This window comes from Kogia breviceps, chromosome 19, assembly GCF_026419965.1.
Source record: "Kogia breviceps isolate mKogBre1 chromosome 19, mKogBre1 haplotype 1, whole genome shotgun sequence".
NCBI lineage: Eukaryota > Metazoa > Chordata > Mammalia > Artiodactyla > Physeteridae > Kogia > Kogia breviceps.
The window spans coordinates 19831620-19846080 of NC_081328.1; the positions used below are offsets into that span (position 1 = coordinate 19831620).

General features: G+C 49.3%; 1 protein-coding gene across 1 annotated transcript; it reads right to left on the reverse strand.

The window, feature by feature from the left end:
* Window positions 1-1450: 1450 nt before the first annotated feature.
* HEATR9 (HEAT repeat containing 9) lies at window positions 1451-13878 on the reverse strand. Its single transcript, XM_059047604.2, has 15 exons — window positions 13791-13878; window positions 12608-12657; window positions 10842-11023; window positions 10450-10576; window positions 10167-10223; window positions 9699-9755; window positions 8952-9009; window positions 8435-8565; window positions 5182-5364; window positions 4693-4785; window positions 4466-4585; window positions 3113-3186; window positions 2586-2637; window positions 2057-2143; window positions 1451-1825 (listed from the first exon to the last, which is right to left on the reverse strand). The coding sequence occupies exons 1-15, from the start codon at window positions 13876-13878 to the stop codon at window positions 1451-1453; spliced, it is 1734 nt and encodes a 577-aa protein (XP_058903587.1).
* Window positions 13879-14461: the final 583 nt, after the last annotated feature.

The following is a 14461-nucleotide window of genomic DNA, read 5'->3' on the forward strand; positions in this document are numbered from 1 at the left end:
TAGTTGTGGCGTGCGGGTTTTCTCTTCTCTAGTTGTGGTGTGCAGGCTCCAGAACGTGTGGGCTCTGCAGTTTGCGGCACGTGGACTCTCTTGTTGAGGCGTGTGAGCTCCGTTGTTGTGGCACTCAGGCTTATTTGCCCTGTGGCATGTAGGATCTTAGTTCCCCGACTAGGGATTGAACCCACGTCCCCTGCATTAGAAGGTGGATTCTTTACCACTGGACCACCAGGGAAGTCCCCTTGGTGCTGTCTTAAATCTTCTGGTGAGGACTGGTGAAATAAGGATTGAGGTCCTACTGAGCAGAGACTGGTATCTGGCTGAGTAATGAGACATCCCCTGGAGAGACCCATAAGTATGGAAGAGGAGGGGTTGGAAATCTGTGGGCGGGACTTTGCAGGAGTTGAGAGTAGTTAATAAGGCCTTGTTTGTATCCACAGGCTGTCAAGGCCCAGGGAAATTTGGGTTAGGTTGCTCACCGGTGCAAACCTACAGAGCGGGCAAAAGAAAATAATCATTTTTCCATCTTTGGTCTTTGTGCCACACTATTAGAGGCAGTGTTGCTTATACCCCAGAATAGTAAAACTACTCTTTTGGTTTTTACTTACAACTCTGTGAAGCAAAACATGAATTTGGCAGTGGTGGGGCAGGTGGGCAGGTAAATCTCAGTGACATATACCATGCTGGATTCAGAATAACTGGGCATTAATCTGTTCATATTGTAGGTGAGGAAACAGAAAGTTCAGTAAGTTGTCCAAAGGCAAAGATCACGTGAGTAATGGACCCTAGGATTTGATTTCAGATTTGTCTGACTCCGAAGTCTGGCCTTTTCCTTTCTGGTGGAGGATGTAGCTTTTTGGGATTGGTGTGATTGGTCCTATTGGCAAAGGGAAACCGAAGCTTTCAGTAAAAATAAGGGAGAAACTAAGGCAGTCTTAGTAAATAGAGTCTGTCAAAGGGAATGACCCTGAGGTAGGTAGAAAGCAGGTGTAAGAGAAGAGACAGCAGAGAGGATGGTTGGTCTTGATTAAGCCTAATTTATCTCTTGACCACTGATAGGAAGGGGGGGAGGGGCGAGTTAGTAAGAGGAAATGGTCCAAGAGCCAAGCTTTCCAGGATATTCTCGTATTTTCCCCTCAGAAGCCACATCTGGACAGAGGCTCAGCTTTAGCTTTGTCATCAAATTCTGGGCATAGACAAGGACTTGATTTAGGAAGGCAGGCTGGCTGTCCAGAGCAGCTTTGTCTCATGGAAAGGACATGTGGCTGAGTAGGGGAGTGACCAGCCAGGAGTGAGGAGACCTATGTTTCAGTGCAGCCCATGAGGAAGGGAACAGTAATGGTAGGTGAAGTGATGCTTATTTATTCATGGAAGATAAGTATAGATTATTTCCTCAGGGGAGCCTGAGAAGCATCCTTAAGGAGAGAACAGGAACTCAGCCAAAAGAACTGACCTAATTGGAGGTCTCAGCAAGGATCCGGAGCTGTTTCCTGATCCCTCGTGTCCAGGACCCTGTGGCCTGTGACTTGTGTTTTTGCGGTTTAGAGAAACAGGATGGAAAGGCAGAGGTACCAGACCCTTTCTGGGCATTTAACTTCTTCTGTTGGTCTGACGTGGCACTGGACTTTGTAAGAAACAAGGGGTTCAGCTGTGCAAGTCGAAAGTCTTGGATATTTAACTCTTCTGGTTTCTCAGGCTCTTTCCGGAACCTCGTGAGCTCTACGTTCATGCGGGTCTTAGGCACTTCATATACAAAGAGAACCTTGTTCTTCAGCTTGTTTTGGATCCAGGGATCAATTGAAGCCAAAAGAATTAACGTTTCTTGTAGCTGCATTGAAACAAAGGCCCTGTGGCTGGCTCACTTCAGGCCAACGCTGGGAGGGGAGGGGGAGCTCTGTCGACAGGCCCCTCTGGTCCCAGGGAATGAGGTCAAGGGGACAGTGTCTATGGGCGTATTCCCCTCTCCTCCCCTCTGACAAAGAGCACGTGGTGTGAGGATAGGTGGGAGAGGCTTGGAGGAAGGGTTGAGAAGAGGAAGAGGTGGGTGGGGATGCCTTACGCTTCTTTTCACAGACGGGCTCTTTTCCACATCCAGCATGTCTAGGACCAAGTGGAACACTCGTGGGCTGCGGATCCCCAGGACGCCCTGGCAGAGGCAGGATGAGGGCTCCTAAATAGCCGGCCCCAGGAAGATGCCCCGTCTACACTCTCCCATTCTAGTGCCCTTGTGATAACCTGTGCCTGGAGAGGAGATCTGGCTTCCCAGCGGAGGTAGCACTTTCCTTGCCTTTTGGGACCACTTCATTGGGTTCCGGTACAATTTTTTCACCAGAAGAGTCAAGATAGTTTCTACATGTAATATCTAAGCAATGCCCCTCACACCCTCCTCCTGTCCCTTATCCCACCCACCTCCAATCCTGAAGAAAATCTTTTCCTGAACTCCTGATAGGGCTGGAATTCTAAAATAAAAAAGCAAGCAAACAACCTTCCCAAACTTTACAGCCCTTTCTTCCCTTCGGTAACTCTGCTGGACTGCCCACTCCCCCTGCCTTCAAAACATCTGGTCAGAGTAGCAGAGCTGGCCTTACCAAAGAGATGACTGCTTCCTGGCGTGCAGTGGCATTTGAGCTCATCAGTTGCCTGGAGAAGGGAGTGAATGTGTTGTGGTCCAGTTAAGGGGAGGGGAGGAAGGCTGGCTGCTTCTTACAGTCCAGAGTGAGTCAGGCATAAGGCTGATGTGTGATGTTAATTTTATTAACTTCCCCTTCTTATTTCTTGGGTGAGGAAAGGAGCTGGGAGGGGAAAGGTAGGTACTACAATTTTCCAGGGGGCACTAAATGACGATCAGGACTCACATCTGTCCAGAACATTACCTTTTACAAGTCCCTTTCAGGTCCTCATCTTAATTGGAGCTTTATAGCAACCCTGAGTGGTAGGTATTATCAGCCCCTTTTTACAGATGTAGAAAAGCCCAGAGGTCAAAGAGTGACTTGGCCAGGGGCACAGGCAAGTGTGAGCTGAGAATGGGCCGTAGGTTCTCAGCTCTCTCTGACCCTCTGTCCCCTTGTCACAGCCTAGGATTTGGCCCTGGCAGTTCCCAGCCCAAGCCACTCACGCCTCCACCAAGTTCATCATTGTGGGCTTCATCTTGAGCTCTTCCACAGTTTCAGCAACAGCCTGCCTCATAGCCTGAAGAGGGATTAAGGTGAGACAAGGATTCAGGGGTGTACCCTTAAGTGCTTCTCAAACCTTATTGAATGTTTACTTTGTGCTATATATATGATCCTTGCCTCGAGGAGCTCATGCTCTGGTGGGGAAAGCAGACAAGTGGAACAGTCAGTCACACTCCTGAACTAAGTGTAGGGGCAATAGGAGGGTCTCCTAGCTCAGTCTGGGTACCAGGAAGACATCCTGGAGGAAGTGATGCCTCAGCTGAAACCTGAACATGGAACATGAGTTAACCAGGTAGAGGGCTGGGGGCAGATTTCCCGGGCAAGAGGGAGAGCATGTACAGAAGCCTGGAGGCAAGAGAGAGCACAGAGAGGTTAAGGAGCAGAAAACAGTTCCGTTTAGCTAGGTGACCAAACGGACTCTTCAGAGTGGGGCGCTCTGAGTAATTACACTGGGACCACAGGTATAAATCAGGATGGGGTGTTTCTAAGCACAGCAGGTGTGTGGCTCTGAGCGGGAGTGTAGTGGGGCTAGAGAGATAGGCAGGACTTGGGTGGTGAAGGGCAGTGTAAGCCCTTCTGAGGGCTTGGGGAGCGATTGAGAAGTTCTATGCAGAGGTGAGCCGCAATCTGATTCACAGTTTAGAAAAATGTCTTTAGCAGTTCTGTGGCTGGTTTTGTAGGAAGCTATAACAAAGATAAAAGCAAGGGAGGGCTTCCCTGGTGGCGCAGTGGTTGAGAGTCCGCCTGCCGGTGCCGGGGACACGGGTTCGTGCCCCGGTCCGGGAGGATCCCACATGCCGCGGGGCGGCTGGGCCCGTGAGCCATGGCCGCTGAGCCTGCGCGTCCAGAGCCTGTGCTCCGCAACGGGAGAGGCCACAGCAGTGAGAGGCCCGCGTACCGCAAAAGAAAAAAAAAAAGCAAGGGAGCACAGAGGAAGGCAGGGTGATTCAGTTGTTGGTGATCTGGGAAAACTTCCCATAGGAGGTGTTGTTTGGACTGCCTTGGAAGGGACAATCGTATTTTAATAGGCAGAAGGAGAAAGGAGTTACTTACCAGTGGGACCGAAAGCATGTGTCAGTTTTCCACCTTGCAGAGGAGGGAGAGGTGACTCAGGGCATTTTAAGCTGAGAGAACGGCCCGCATGAAGGCAAGGTGGCATGAAAACAGGGGCTGCATTAGGGTGAATGTGATGCTTTGGGGGGCAGCGTGGTGAGAACCAAGCCAGGGGGGTCTTTAGAGAAAGGTAGAGAGACAGGTTTGAGTTGCCTGGACTTGGGAGTTTTGGTCTCACTTACGAAGAAGGGTTCATTATACGTCTTCCTCCTGAGCAGGTCAAATGTGAGTCCTTCCAGGCCCTGTGCCTGGATCTGTTCCAGCCCAATGGTCTTGAGCATCTGGCTGGCTTCAAAACGGTGCTGAGGGAAAGGTTGGGGAAGACATGAAGGACAGACTCCCTTTCTCATCCCCCAGCCCTGTCCTAGTCCTGGAGAGTACGAGGGTACGAGGCAGCCCTAGAGCTTACCTCAAGGACGCTGGAAGAGCACAGCTGGTCTAGGATGGTCCTGATGACCGTGGCTGAGTGCACACCCATTATCTTGACCAGTATACTGAGTGCCTGTGGAGGTGGGCAGGGCGGGCTGGGGTATACCAGACCAAGAGGCATCTGGATGGCCAAGCAGGCTTGAGGGCTAGAACTTGTAGGGAATAGGTGGGGTCCTTTCTCCTCCCTCTTGGCCTCATGAGTGAGAGCATAGGTTCATGTGTGCACACACGTGTACATAAGTGCATGAACACCCATACACATCGAATGTACACAGACACGTGTACATTTAGCGTCCATACGACCCTGTACTCATATGTATATACACACTGACAAAACACACAGAGGACCCTGTGGTGCTCCTTGCGGGAGCTTCTTTTCTCTGGGATGAGGATGACAGGATCCAGACCCCACCAGTCAGCCCCGGTTCCCCAGTGCTCGCCAGGGAGCTTGTCCTCCTGCCTCTCTGACCTGCATCTGCTGGGTCTTCGGCCCTTGGTGCAGGCACTGCAGCAAGTACTCTCGGGCTGTGCTGCTGCAGGGCCTCAGGAACCCCAAGCACAGGGCCGCCTCCACTGCTGCCTTGTTCCCTGACTTCTTTATCAGCATCTGCAGCACAGGCACCAGCTTCTCTCCATCCTCGACCTGAGTCCTCTGAGAGGGAGATGAGGGACACGGGTTGTGGGACTATGTCTTCGTCCAGGCTTTGTCAGGAAGGCAATTCATTACTGCTTCCAGACCATTCTCCCTCCTCCTTAAGGTGAATCTCATGTCATGAGATTATTTTACCCACTTCCCTTATTTTTGCTGTCATCTACTTGCTCCTAGGCCACATCTTTTCATTTCTCTATGACTTTTCTTGTGGATGGATCAATGTTACTCTCTAACACTTCTGCCGTCTTAATTCCTGGCATCTGAAAAAATATACATGTCATTGATCCAACGCCTCTCCTCCAATAACCTTGTCCTCTGCTCTATGTCAGCCACCAATTCCCACAGAGAGACTTTATCATTACCCATTACTGCAACTTCTCTATGACCCGCCCCCCCCCATCTTTCTGGTTCTCCTCTGATGTCAACAATTGTTGGACTCCACAAAGACTAACAATTCACTGAGCACCTTTTCGCTGCCCCTCACTTTCTTCCCTCTTTACCCGGCTTCAGTTCCACGGTCCTGCTCACTCAACTCCTTTACCCCCTCTTGCTTCATTGTACTCAACTCGCCACCAACTCTGTGCCTGCACTTCCTGGCGGGAAACAAAGTTATGAGGACTAATCTCACTTGAAATGTATGAACACAAACCTCCTGTAGACCCTTAATGCTGCCTAGTGATCAGACTACTTTCCCCCGGGCAATTCTCTTTCCCACCCTTCTAATTCATTCTCTTTCCTCTGGAATCTCTAACACTTCTTCCTCTATTCTTTTTAGTTGATGACCTTGCTTCCTACTTTACTGAGCAAATAAAAGCAACTAGAAAAGAAGTTCCAGAGACATTTACCACCACTTCTATCCAACTTTCAACACCTGCACCCATATGTTCTTCCTTTCCACATGTTACAATGGACCATGACCATCTATCTAAAGTCAGTCTCTCTACTCATGTGTTCGAGCTCATCCCTTCTCATCTGCTCAAGAACATTGCTGCACAGTTCTTCCCACCCTCTTCAAAATGATCATTTTCCTAACAACTGGGTCATTATACCTCAGCATTGAAATATGCTGTTATTTTTCCTTTTTCTAGTATTTATCCCTGCTGCTGACTACAACTCTTTTCAGCAAAACTTGGAAAGTTGTCCATGCTTTCCGACTCTAACTTCTTTCCTCCCATCCTCTTAAACCCACCCTATTCAGGCCTTCACTCCCACTTTCCCACCAGAATGGTTGTTTTTAAAAAATATTTATTTATTTATTTATTTGGCTGCGCCGGGTCTTAGTTGTGGCATGCGGGATCTTCACTGTGGCATGTGGAATCTTCAGTTGCAGCATGCGGGACCTTCAGTTGCAGCATGCAGGATCTTGAGTTGCGGCATGTGGGATCTAGTTCCCTGACGAGGGATTGAACCCGGGCCCCCTGCATTGGGAGCATGGAGTCTTAGCCACTGGACCACCAGAGAAGTCCCCACAATGGTTCTTGTTATGATAAAGATTCCCACATTGTTAAATCCATTGGATCGATTCTCAGTCCTTATATTATTTGATATGGTTGATTTATCTCCTTTCCTTGATATATGTTCTTCACTTGATTTTCAGAATGCCACAACCTTGTTTGTCTTCCTACCTACTGGCCATTTCTCAGTACTTACTGGTTCTTCCTCTTGTCTCTGACTGCTTAACATTGGGGTGCCCCAAGGCTTGATTCTTGGTTCTTAGTGATCTCATCTAGGTGAATGACATTAAATGCTACTTATATGCTGACAACTCATAGATTTCTTCCTCTAGCTGTATATCTAACTGTTTACTTGCTGTCTCCCTTGGAGGTCTGGTAGACATCTGAAACATAACTTGTCCAAAATTGGGCTTTTGATACTATAGTACCTCCAAGCCTGTTCCACCTGCAGCTTTCTCCATGTTAGTTGGTAACAACTCCATCCTTTCAGTTTCAAGGCCAAAAACCTTGACCTCATCCTTGTTTCCTCACTGTCTTTTTTTAAATTTAAATTTTTAACATTTTTGGCTGTTGGGTCATTGTTGCTGCGCATGGGCTTTCTCTAGTTGCGGTGAGCGGGGGCTACTCTTCATTGTGGTGTGCGGGCTTCTTATTGTGGTGGCTTCTCTTGTTGTGGAGCACGGGCTCTAGGCATGCGGGCTTCAATAGTTGTGGCACGTGGTCTCAGTAGCTGTGGCTCACAGGCTCTAGAGTGCAGGCTCAGTAGTTGTGGTGCATGGGCTTAGTTGCTCCATGGCACGTGGGATCTTCCCGGACCAGGGCTCGAACCCATGTCCCCTGCATTGGCAGGCGGATTCTCAACCACTGTGCCACCAGGGAAGTCCCCCTCACTGTCTTTTATAACTCACATTTAACCTGTCAGAGTTTTGCTTTAAAAATGTATCCAGAATTGAATAACTTCTTACCAACCACACTGCAACCACCATGGTCCAAGCCACCATCGTATCTTACCAGGATTGCTTCAGCAGCCCCTAACTGGTCTCTCTGCTCCCACTTTTGCCCCCCGCCCCTGTGCATCTTTTTTCAGCATAGCAGTAAGAGTGAACCTTTTGAAACATAAGTTAGATTATGTTACTGCTTTGCTCAAATACCTATTCCACTCAGAGTAAAAGCTCAAGTACTTAAAAGTCATCCAGAAGGCCACATACGATCTAGTCTCCTTTAACATCTCTGACCCACAGCTTCATTTCCTCCTGGTTTCTCTGTTCGCGCTGCACTTCCTTCCCATGGCCTCCTTGCTGTTCCTTGACCATGCCAAGTGTGCTCCTGCCTTAGCGCCTTTGCCTGGATTTGTCCTTCTGTCGGGATGCCTTCTCTCAGATATCTGCAAGGCTCACCCCTCGCCCTCTTGTCTGTGCTCAGACGACAACTTCCAAATGAGGCCTTCCTTGTCCTCCATGTTTAAAAGTGCAACTCATCCCATCTCCACTTGGCATTTCTGATCACTCTCACCTTGCTACGTAATTTTTCCACCTTCTCCCTGCTTAACCCCTTGCCAACACCCATCAATTACCTTGTCTTACCTCGCCCCAGTGACTGACTCTCCTCCCAATCACCTGGTCTTTGGGGACAGCAGCCCAGGAGTTCAGAGCCACCCGTAGCGCTGTCAGAGTACCCATCCTTTGCCCCTCATTTTGCCCGTTCAGCTGCTTGATGAGAGCTTGGATCACATGCTTATTCAGGCAACCTGGACAGGGAGGACCTCAGGTCAGGGCAGAGCCTCAGGGCTGCCCCTCTCTGCCAGAATCCATTTGACCCCTGTGCCTTCAAGACAGAAGTTCTAAGTACTAGGTCACAGGGTTGCCCGTCCCCTCAAGACACCAGAGCACGTGGCTGAGCATGACGGCCATTCCCAGAGCCCACTCTCCCTCCCTCCAATCTCTTCTCGCTTTTCACCCCACCTTCCTCTCTCTGCCCAACAGTACATCAGACGATTCCCAGACCCTGCCAATGGCTAGGTTGCAGTGAGTGTACAGTCCCCTCCCTTCTGTCCTTCCCCAAAGGGCAGTGTGCCTGCACTGCTTCCTTCCTCACCTCCCCGCTTCTCCCCACCCAGGGAGAGGACATACTCACCCAGGATGGCCAGGGTTTGACAGGCCTCATACTTCACTTTCTCTGGGCCAGTTTGGGCCTGATTTAAGAGGTGGTGGGTGGGAACATGCCATAAGGTGGTGGAATGTCAGAGCTTTCAGGATCATCTCAGCTTAACTTTTCATTTTACAAATGAGGAAACCGAGGCCTAGAGAGTGACCTGTTTATGCTCAAACACAGGGTACAGGCAGGATGGTATGATGGAAGGAACATGACTTGGGAGAAAGGCTTTTGTTCACATCCCTTTCTGGTATCTGGTAGCCACATGGCCTTGGGCAAGTCACTTGGCCTCTCAGAGCTTTCATTTTCTCATTAGAAAAATGCAGCTACTACTACCTATTCCTAATATTGGAAGATTTAAATGAGATTCTGTGTAAGAACACAGACCCCCCCCCCATTATAAATTGGCATATAGGCACAGGCATTGACTCAGTTAAGGTAGAGAATGAACTCAGTCCCAGTTTTCTCTTGGCTTTTCAGTTGCTCATCTTTCCTGTTAGACAGAGGGGATCTTCAGATTCCCCCTTTCCCATCCTTTTAGATCAAGCTGATCTTTAAAGAAGCCAAGGGCATGAGGTGGGGACATGCCACACAAGGCGGCTCTCTCCTCCCTGGATCTGACCCATAGTCCTTGAGCCTGGGAGCCTTGTCAGTGCCCGTGTGCCAATGCTCTACACACCTCAGGCTCTGTTTCCTCCTCTCCTGAACTCTGTGCAGCCCCAGACTCACCACCTGCCATAGTGCTTCCATGATAAACTTGTCTCTGACGCCCAGGCACCCCAGAGCCTGCAGGAACAGGGTTAGAGGAAAGGGAAGAGACTTTGGACACCACCACTGGGAATTTCCATCCTCTGAACACAGCTGGAGTTTATTCTTGGAACAGCACTCTACCCTTGCCCTCCACCTCAAGCATCTTTCTACTCCTTTTTTTTTTTTTTTTTTTTTTTTTTGCGGTACGCGGGCCTCTTACCGTTGTGGAGCACAGGCTCTGGACGTGCAGGCTCAGTGGCCATGGCTCACGGGCCCAGCCGCTCTGCGGCATGTGGGATCCTCCCAGACCAGGGCACGAACCCGCGTACCCTGCATCAGCAGGCGGACTCTCAACCACTGTGCCACCAGGGAAGCCCCATCTTTCCACTCTTCAGCTTAGCCAACTCCTACCTGTAACCATGCCCCTCCACCCTTGCCACTTCTCACCTGTGCTGCATAGAGCTGCTCATCCTCTCTGGGAGATTTCAGGCTTTCTGTGAGTTCCTGCCCATCAAAGGGAGCCAGTGGAAGGGAAGAAAGGGATAAATAGAGTTCTACAACTATACTTTCAAACTGGAGGGAGCTCATCCAGTCCAATCCCTTTTCCTCCCCTCCCTCCATTTTGCAGGCAGCAGGCAGGGACTGAAGGCAGAAGGGTGGTGTGAGCCCCAGGTAAGGGCGTCCACAGAAAGAGAGTCTCCCCATTCTCCCCCCAGCCGTGGTCCCTGACCTTTAATCTTTGCCACTTCAGCGGGTCCCCAGTAGGGTCTAAGGGCTTGGATTCCATCTGAGGTTTTATAATCAGCTTGCTCATTGGGAGATGGAGTTTTTGGATGAGGGTACCCTCTTTGAGGTACCTGTGTGAGAAATTGCACAGGTAGCCCTGGTCCCCCCGTTTTCCCTCCCTCCTTACTTCACAAACTCTTCTCTGCCTCTGGTCCTCAGCCCAGCTCAGAGGTGAGACCAGAGGAAGTAAGATGAGCCTGCTTCTACCCCAGGGTCTCCTCTGGGATCTGGAGGCTGACTTGCACCACGCCCAGCCCCACTCCACCCCTTTCTTCTCTTTCCTTCCTTTCCTAGAAGATGTGGAGGGCATGGAGAACAGGAAGGGGCCCAACACACCTAGGGTGAGCTCTCATTTCCCACAGTATCTTCTGGGCCTCCCGTTCCTTTTGCTGATTATACAGGGTGTGCCAGTGCGTGTAGATCTCAGGCTGCTTGGAGTAGCAGTAAGGTACAGAGTTTGGCTTGCTCGGGTGCTGCCTCCAGCACTCTGGACTTGGGGGAAACTCTTCCTTTGGCATCTGGGGGGTGTGAGTGGCAGAGAAGTCACGGGGGGCATTCCTCAGCCAGGAAAAGGGCCACAGGGTGAGAAGGGACTACACGAAGGAAGCAGCCCTTCAGCCTGTCGTCTGAGCTGAAGTCACAGCCGCCTCGTAACCCACTGTGTGACTTGGGCGAGTGACTTCACCCCACCAAGATCTCAGTCTTCTCATCTGCAAACTGGAGCTAATAATCCTTGTTCTGTACCCCTCCCAGGGTGGTTGTGAAGAACAAATGACATAAAGATTGTGAAGCCATTGCTGATCTGCAGATTGATCTGAGTACAGTTGGCCCTCTGTATCTGCAGGTTCCACATCCACAGATTGAAGGTATTTGGAAAATAAAAATTCCAGAAAGTTCTCAAAATACAAAACTTGAATTTACCACGTACCCAGCAACTCTTTACATGCCATTTACATTGTATTAGATATTATAAGTAATCTAGGGAGGATATGTGTGTAGGTTACATGCAAATACCACACCACTTTATACAAGAGACTTGAATATCCATGGATTTTGGTATCCACAGGAACCAATCCCCTGCGGATACCGAGGGACAACTGTACACAGTTTGGTTAGTTGAGCATCTCAGAGTACTTTGAAAAAGGCTTCCAGACAACGAGATGAAAAGGCAAGGGTCAAGGGAGCTGTGGAGTAAAGAGGGGGGATGGAAATTCAGGCTACAGCTCCTTCATTCAGGCATTCAACAGATACTTAGTGAGCACTTACCATGTGCCAAGCACTAGGTGCTGGGGATACAGTTATCAGCCCTCATGGAACTTAATAGTTTTGCTGGAAAAGCAGGATTTCTTCAAATAATCTATCTCTTATACAATTGTGAAACTGTAGCTCTGGTTGCAGTGGAGGGTTTTGGATGGATCAGGGGCTTTCTCAGAAGGTTTGGCTAGGATTCATACCTATCTCTTCTCAAGCCTTCCTGTCTCTACAACAGATCTCTGAGCAACAGGAAGAGGGGCTTCAGCCAGTGGTTCCCAGTGTGGTGACTGAGAAGATCATCATAAGATGATCTTCACATAAGAGTTCTCGGGTGATTGTCATGACTTCAGAAAATGGGGCATTGACTCAGTATGAGTAGGGTTGTCAGATTTAGTAAAAACCAAGCAAATAAAAAACAGGATGTCCTGTTGAATTTTGATTCCAGGTAATGAAGGCAATATTTAGGACATATTCATACTAAAAAATATTCATTGTTTAGCTGAAATTTAGATTTAATCAGGCATCCCATTTTATCTGGCAATTCTAATGAGGAAGATCCCTGTGTTAATAAAAATGACTCATTATTAAGCCCTGCCTGCATAGCCTAAGCCTTACAGATATTATCTCATAGCAACTTGATAAAGGGAGATGGGCAGAGGTTGGCTTGTGACAGAGGATACTCCTGAGGCTCAGGGAGGGAAAGTGACTTGTCCAAGGTCACACATAGTTAGTGGCAGCCCCAGGGGTGAGTGTCAGGGTTCTATGAACTAGCCTTAATGGGAAAGGATAGTCTGCTGCCCCTCCTACTTCAACGAAGCTCCCAGGGTGGCAGAAGTTAGGGGTCTTACCTGGTGGCAGGACAAGGGCAGGAGAACAGGAGCTGTGGCTCTTCTGAGTTCTATGGTACAAATGGAATGGCAATGACAAGGGTGGATTGAAGAGTCATCCTTCCAGTCTTTCATTTATTTAGCATTATTAGCATTTAATGAACGCTGTATCCGGCACTGGGAGGTAAATAAGGCATAATTCCTGTTGTTAAGGGACTCATACTTTCCTGGTATCTTGGTCTGTGGAACAGTAAAATTGCCATAGCCTGGGAGCCTCTCCGAAATGCAGAGTCCCAGGCTCCACCCCAGACCTACTGAATCAGGATCTTCATTTGAGCAGGATTCCTATGCATGTTGAAATTGGAGAGACACTGGTCTAGCAGAGTGGTTCTCAACCCTGGCTGGGTATTAGAATTATTTGAGGGAATTTTTAACATGCCTCAGTCCTACATCAGACTAATTGAATCAGATTCTCTGAGGAAGGGGCCCAGGCGTTTTAGAAAGCTCCCCTGAGGATTCTAATGTGCAGCTAATGGTGAAAACCACTGGTCTCATTCAGTGGTTCTGAGACTTGAGTATGCATTAGAAAGAACTGGAGAGCTTGTTAAAACACAGATTTCCTTATCCCCAGATGAGTGTTGATTCAGTAAACCTGGGGTGTGGTCTGAGAAGTTGCTTTTCTAATAAGATACTGATGCTGCTGGTCCTGGGAACATACTTTGGGAACCACTGGTCTAGCTGGTGAGACAGAACTGTCTACTGGTGATTAACAGAGGGAAACAAATGTGGAGATGGATAAAGGCACATGTGGTCCAGATGAGGGGTCCCTAACCTGGTTGGGAGGAGGAGGGAGGGTTTCCCAGAGGAGGTTATACACAAGCTGAGCCTTCCGAGCAGGTAGGAGGCAGCCAGACAGATGAGGGGGAAGCAGTGGGCACGTGGAATACCTTCAAAAGTTGGAGCTGTAAGAATGGGGTGCAGATGAGGGGGCAGAAGCTGGGAGACACAGAGACGTCTCATCTAAGAGGGCGCTGGAGACTTACCTTGAGGGCTGTGGGGAGCCTTGAAAGTATCCAGGGGTCTGCCCTGCCTCTTCCCATGGATCTGCTGACATCACCCAGACCCCTGCCTGGGAGTGGGTGCCAGGGAGCTTTCCTTTTCAGCTTCCTATCCCTGACTCCACTCCTGTCCATTGCAGCCTCACCTTTGGTCCTTTCTGGATAGTCCAGCCATGGGCACTTGAACATTGACCTGTTGAGGTCAGAGATGTCGACTGATTTTTCGTAGGCCATCCTCTCCTCCTGGGGGAGCCAGAGAGCACCTGGGTTGGGGAGGAGACTGCAGGGACTACTCCCTTGTGAGGGCAGGGTCACAGCTCAGGGAGACCTGTCCTCTGGGGCACAAGAGGGGCTAGTGAGGTGTCTGGGCTTCTGGAGGTGGAGGCCTCCAAGTGCTGGGCAACCAGATCGCCTAGGTAAATAGAACACTCCGGTTCCATTCTGGAGTCCCAGCCTCGGCATCTACTTGCCTGTGGATTGAGCTAGTCACTTTCTCTCTGGGAGCTTCATTTACCTCATCTGAAAAGTGGGAAAGCCATGCTTGTCTGGCTAGGTAGAGGCGCAGTGGTGAGGCGTCAATTCAAAAAGAAAATCGAAGCATTTAGTGAACTTCAAGCTCATGTAGCCCATGTTAGGAGCAGGGATTGTCCTTAGGATTAGTCATCAGGAAAATGGCAAAAAAAATGGGAAAGCCCTATTCATACACACGCCTCCCTCCTTGGCAGCAAGAGATGGAACTCTTTTTTTTTCCTTTTGATCGCTGAGCACGTTTATTTTATTTCATTTTAGAAAAAAAAAATCTGAGTTTTAAAAAATA